The following is a 6,547-nucleotide window of genomic DNA, read 5'->3' as shown; positions in this document are numbered from 1 at the left end:
CAGTTGCCTAGTTTATTATTTTCCAGTTTCTCCTAGGCTTATATAAAGGAGGCTGAGTAGCTGATCAGAGGTAAACTATTATGGTATTTTGGTGAGATTTTCTCCTTTGTTCTTCATTGAACTCCTTCGGACGAACAAGTGTGACAGCTTGTGATTGTTCGGTACACTTTGATATTATTTGTTCTTGTTTCTTCATAAACAACGGGTCAATAATATTTGTCTTGATATTGTTGGTTCTTGTTTCTCTATAAACAACGGGTCAATAATCCTCTTTATCTAAATCTGTGTTTGGCGATCTGGGAATCGATTCAAGTTAGTCGTCGGGTTTCACAATCTTTCGTGAGGTTCGCATCACACCGCACCCTTGACAAGTCGCTAGCACCCTTAAATCTCCACTTGGGAAGAGAGAGAGAAAGTGAAGATTTAAAGTGGTGAGTAGCCCGATGTCGGCCACCATCCTGGACCAAAATTGCCTCCGAGCTCAGATGTTGCCAACAACCTCACGAGAAGGTGGTGGTCAAAATAAGGCATCGATACTTATTCACATTAGTTCTTGTTAAACAACTCTTTTGAATTATTTTCAAGATAAATTTATTTTTTAGAAATTAAAAAAAAACTACAAAGAGGGTTGAACTGTCATTTCATTGACCTTTTTATACTTCAAATACAAGATTGGAATATTAAAAATCATTCGGATGTCAAACCCATCCCAATCGTCATTAGGAATTTTGTCATATTCCGTCAACCAAACATAAACTTTATGTGTATATATCGACTGATTTACAGACGATCAAAATCAAATATATTCTTTAACAATAATTATTATTCAATAAATAGTCTATGAAAATTTTCAAGTAAGAGTGAAAAAAAAGGGAAAACCAAATTACCAGAGCCGGACAATACCACTATTTGTTATAAAGGTGGAAAAAAGTTTTCATCTCACTTCTCTTTTCGAAAATTTTCATGCAATGTGTAATTTAACTAATTACTCCATTGAGGTATGCTGGTAATACTCCTAAAGTCTTCAATGAATATTGGCATCGTTAATACTACAGTATCATCAAATAAAGCATATCAAACGTTCATTACCAAAAACTCATGCATCCCAATTAATCAATGTTCTAGTTGGATATAGGTCCACGAAGGAGTAAAACTCTTTTAATCGTAAATTTTCTTCATTTACAAGATTCAAAATAGAGATTTTGTTTAAAAGAAATAAGTACATAATCACTTAAACCAATTCCAGTTGACGGTTTGACTAGTTAACTATAATATATAAAAATCGTAAAGCAATATGAAAATGCGACATATTGAAACCCTCAATTCATAGTTGATCGTCTTTGCGATCGCTCAAACAATTTAGTTAGTAAATTGAAAAAGGGAATAAACATTAAAAAAATTCTAGTAAAAATAAAATACTTATTGTTTAATGAAAAAGTATTAAACAAATTAAATATATTCTTGAAAAGCAAAATATTTTTCTGAGAAATCAAACAGCAAGTGGATAATCTGTGCAATATGCGGGCTTGCATCTACTTATTACACTTAACTAGTTGATACCCATGCATTGCGCGGTAATTTTTTTTTATCAATTTCTGTAATATCAAAACTAAATAATTAACACCTATGACATACAAAATAAATATAGATATGAAGAAAAAGTATATTAAAAACTACATATTTTACCAAGTAGACATAATAAATAATAAAAATTGTGAGTGCTAACAAATGCGTAATTTAGTCTTATAGAATCGCGAATAACAATAATCAGGTAATATAAATTCAATAGAGTTGTCCCGATGGTTAAAGGAAGCAATTTCATCGGTAGAGACCCAAGTTTCTAGGTTTGTATATATAAATAAAATACTCGTAATCCAATAGAGTTGATCCGATAGTTAAAGGAAACTTCATCGGTAGAACCCAAGTTTTTTTGGGTCTTGTATTTATAAGCATATGGCACATTGAACTTGAACAGTTTTCAATATATCGAAGAGTTCTTTCCAATTATCAAAAAAACTTATAATTTTTCAAGAAATTTAATTATATATTTATTACATACAAATGGCATGGATACAAAACTAAAATGTGTTGAATATGGAATGAGCAAAATATAACGTAAGTTCATTGAACTAGAATTGAAAGGTCAATGACTCGAGCGGCGGGTTTGTAATTTCGCTTAATGTGCACTTTCTTGTCTACGCGCCTCGACTATTATTCATTATAGCTGAGTATTATATAAAAATTATAAATAAACTCTAACATTATTCACGAAAATTACAAAAAATTTATCAATTTACGAATTACTTTTTAAAAATTAGTTTTCTCGATAAATTAAATAATTTTTTGATATATTAGTTTTTTTATACACCCATGTAATGCGCTGAGTTATACCAGTGGGTCTTCTCCATCCTTTTGTTCTATTACCCTTTTCATTAATTCCTTATTTTTAAAAGCGGTGAACTACTGACCATTCATATATCGATTGAGCAAGTCAACGTTAACTAATTGAGGTCTCAAGTCTACTTGGCGATATCGCCCTAAATTTGTTTAATCAGTTGTGAGCTACGCATAATCTGTTGCCTCCTTTATCTGGAAAGGTCGTAGAGATATTTTTTAAAACTTTTGAAATTATTTTTTTATTCTTTTAATTTATACGGCCATGAATCGCTGCAACATCCATATCAGTAAAGAGATGGAAGAAGAATTAGCTGGATCTTGTACTAGCAAAGATTTGAAATACCATATCTTTTCTTACAGAGATAAATTTGAAACTATTCAAAAACATTTATTTACATATTTATTATTTATTTTATGGATTATCCGATAAATGGAGAACATGTCGTGATTTCATGGAAAAAGAAATCACTACGACAACCAGAGATGGATCTTGGAATTTAATACAAGAGAAAACAAATGTACAGTAAAATTGTAAAGTCAAGAGAAGAGAAAGAGAATAATTTTTACGGAAAAAATAATAACTTAACAAAATATATTAGAAGTTATGCCGTGTTTTCTGAGTCCAAAGGGAACGACCTGAAACCCTCCCGACAACAGCACAAAAAGAATATGCCGTGACATAACCATATGAATTTTCAGATATAAATTATGTCCTTTCTCCTGTATCTTTCTTATCTACAATTTACTTAATTACATCCGATTAAATCGCTTCCGATTTCCTTAACTCCCTCTTTGTTTACCCCCTTGTTTTGTCATCTTCCATGTCTGTTCTTTTCCCCGTTCTTTGCTTTTCCTCCATCTCTTTTCTGATATACTCTGCATTGAAAGTATGCGGCCAGAATAAAAGGACAAAATGAATTCAACATCCAAAATTGAAATTGTATGGGCTAAAGTTATATTATTGGAATTCTTCTATCTTCCGAGCCGACGAGCTAATTCGTTTTCAATCAATTTCCTAGCTAAGACATTATTTAAACAGGCCAACGACCACATAAATATATCTCCTATTATATTAATTAATAATTATGATAATTCTTCCGTGCTAACACCCAAAAAAAATTAGGATTAATGATACAAAAAAACATGAACTTTGAATACTTTTTAATTTTGGTACAAACTTTATTTTTTGACAAAAAATATATGAACTTTAATTTTCTTGTCAAGTTAGGCATCCGTGTCATTTTTCATCAGTTTTGCTGACGCGACGAAAAATAGTGTGCCTACATGGCATACAGTGTCACCCGTGTTAGCAAAAATAATAAAAACCTAAAAGAAAAAAAAAAGAAAAAGAGAAATGCTATGATCGGAGAAAGGGTGAGGGCTCCGACAAGCCACCATAACCTCGGTTGGGGTACTCGGTGATCTCAGAGGGTATCGACCGGGGAGTGGTGGTCGAGATCGAGGCCCTACCCACTGGAATAGGGATAATCCTCAAGGGTAGTGGCTGGGATCGAGGCCCCAACCGCCGAAATCAAAAGAACCCCTAATTTGACGATTCTCCCGATTCCTGTGGGTAGGTCTTTAATTTCGTTCACCACTCCCATGATTCATCGGTACCCTTTAGGGTCACCGGCGACTCCAACTAAGGGGCGGTGGCCCACCATTTCTCCTATCAATGGTTTTCTCTCTTTTTTTTTTCCTTTAATTTTTAAATTTTTTGCGGAAGTGGCATGACATTATTTACCATGTAGACATCGTTTTCTGCTAAGTCAGCAAAATTGATGGAAAATGTCACAGATGCCTAACGTGACAAGAAAATCAAAATTCATACCTTTTTCTACCAAAAAATAAAATTCGTGCCAAAATTTAAGAATCTGTTTGGCAACAAAAAAAATCTCAACTTAACTCGCAAAAAGACAAAATATGGGGTCGAACTGTAAAATGTTGGGACCCACCAACGGGAAAAGGGAAAGCAGAGAAAAAAAAACAAAAGCAATTCGCCAACAGTTAGAGCAGACTCCCCTAAGCATACAATATACGACACTGTTCCCTTGTACCCCATCAGTCATTCAAAAAGCTTGCCTAATTTGTCTTTATATGGAATTAAAATGAATTGAGTTTAGCACACCTCAATTGCCAAAACAGGACAAAAATTCTAAAATTCTTATCTTTTTTTGGTCATCAACCCAAAAATTATGGCATTATCTTTGTTAAGACAAGCCTAGTGGAATATGCTTCCCGTCTTGCCAGGAAAAATGTTTGTGCACTGACACTGCGATTAATTAAGATACAATATGGACGTCACTTTTGGCATACTTATTTTAAAAAATCAATAAAAGAGAAACTAATATTATTTATCAATATTTAAAATCAATATTGATTTGTCAACTTCTGGCATACTTATTTAAAAGAAGAAAAAAAAAGTTACTTAAAACATTTAATAATTACCCTTTCTTTTTCAAATAAAAAAATAATATTACATTCTTTTTCACTTATAAAGGAGACTCAAAACTTAATATACTAAAAAAATTCCAAAAGAATTAATAAAGGAATACGAATAATGCCATAGATCATCAGACGAGAGTGTATATTACTCTACACTCTCTTTTGTTGACTAATATTATCTTTTGATGAATAATAAAGAACGGCTGTTATTATTTGCATGTCTCCCAAAGATGTGGTGTATATATTGGAACATATCGAAAAGTTCCTAACCGCTTGAAATAGTTCAATTGTGAGTATCGCGACAAAGCAATTTCTTTTTTCGTGATGGAGAAGAGCTCATCACCATCATCATCATGTCCCAAGAAGAAAATTGACGGCAGAGTGGCCATAGTGACGGGCGGAGCGAGCGGCATCGGTGAGGAGACTGTGCATCGATTCGTCGAACACGGCGCGTTCGTGGTGATCGCTGACATCCAGGATGAGAGGGGGCAGGCTCTTGTATCTACTCTTGGTCTTAACAACTGCGCCTATGTCCACTGTGACGTATCCGACGAGGACCAGGTTAGTTCCCTGGTGAACTCCACCGTTGAAAGGCATGGGCGTGTGGATATCATGTTCAGCAACGCCGGGATAATCAACCCCAATCAGGACATCCTCGGATTTGACATACCGATGTATGATCGTCTGTTCGGGGTCAATGTCCGCGGGACCATAGCTTGTGTGAAGCACGCTGCCCGGGCCATGGTGGAAGGCGGAGTCAGAGGAAGCATAATATGCACGGCGAGTGTGGTGGCTTCGATGGGGTACCCTGAGCAGATCGATTATGTGATGTCGAAGCACGCCGTGCTGGGGCTCGTGAGATCGGCGGCCAAGGGGCTCGGACAGCACGGTATCAGGGTAAATTGCGCGTCTCCGGGGCCTATGGGGACATCTCTCCTCCGTGGGTTGTTAGGGCTGGGGGAGGGGGAAGTTGAGAGCCACTTTGAGCCCTTCTCGCAGCTCAAGGGGGTGCTCAAGGTACATCACGTGGCCGATGCGGTCGTGTTCTTGGCCTCGGACGAGGCGGAGTTCATCACCGGACATAACTTGGCCGTCGATGGATGTTTCCGCTCTGATAACTGATAATATGCCATATCTTCTCCGTCAGCACTATTGCCAATAAATATGATTCTGCTGTGCAGTGTCTATTGTACTTTGATTCGGAGTGGAGATTTAATTCTCACCGTGAAAATTTCGTGCCTATTTATTTTCATGTCTAGTCTTTACTGCTAAGGCCATAGCCTCTGTTGGATCCCAAAAAGATAAAAATAAAAGTAAAAAACGAACTCTTCCGATCCCCAATGCGTCTCTCGGCTAATTTTATTTTAAGCTACTATTTGTGGTCGGCTTTTCCTCTTCATATTCGATAGGCAGCGAAGAACCTTTCGAGGTGGAATAGAAACTTATTATATGTTGCAAAGCAACCAGTATCAATCAATAATCGTCATGGCCCAAACTTGCATGAAAAAAATCGAAATTCACATTTCCCATCTGGGTTAAAACTCAAATTTCCAATAAAGAAGTTAACTATTCTCGCCAACGTAGGTTGATTCAAGCAATTCGACGTTTATTTCACTTTAATAAGACCTGCGGTTCGAGTTTTTGTGAATGCATAAAATCTATGTTGTGAGAGCTTTACTCGCCGATCCGACTCGACTGGATTAGT

At 35.9% G+C, this 6,547-nt stretch overlaps 1 protein-coding gene across 1 annotated transcript; it reads left to right on the top strand.

Annotated features, from left to right (window-relative positions):
• The first annotated feature begins 5,080 nt into the window (after nt 1-5,080).
• Nucleotides 5,081-6,183, top strand: LOC116202369 (short-chain dehydrogenase reductase 3b-like). Its single transcript, XM_031533906.1, has one exon. The coding sequence runs from the start codon at nt 5,167-5,169 to the stop codon at nt 5,962-5,964; it is 798 nt and encodes a 265-aa protein (XP_031389766.1). The 5' UTR covers nt 5,081-5,166; the 3' UTR covers nt 5,965-6,183.
• The last annotated feature ends 364 nt before the right edge of the window (nt 6,184-6,547 follow it).

This window comes from Punica granatum, chromosome 4 (genome assembly GCF_007655135.1).
Source record: "Punica granatum isolate Tunisia-2019 chromosome 4, ASM765513v2, whole genome shotgun sequence".
Classification (NCBI taxonomy): domain Eukaryota; kingdom Viridiplantae; phylum Streptophyta; class Magnoliopsida; order Myrtales; family Lythraceae; genus Punica; species Punica granatum.
The sequence above is the reverse complement of the archived record's forward strand: the minus strand, read 5'-3'. Positions and strand labels throughout refer to the sequence as shown.

Coding starts and splice junctions, on each gene's coding strand:
- LOC116202369 (XM_031533906.1), top strand. CDS start 5,167: ATGGAGAAGAGCTCATCACCATCATCATCATGTCCCAAGAAGAAAATT.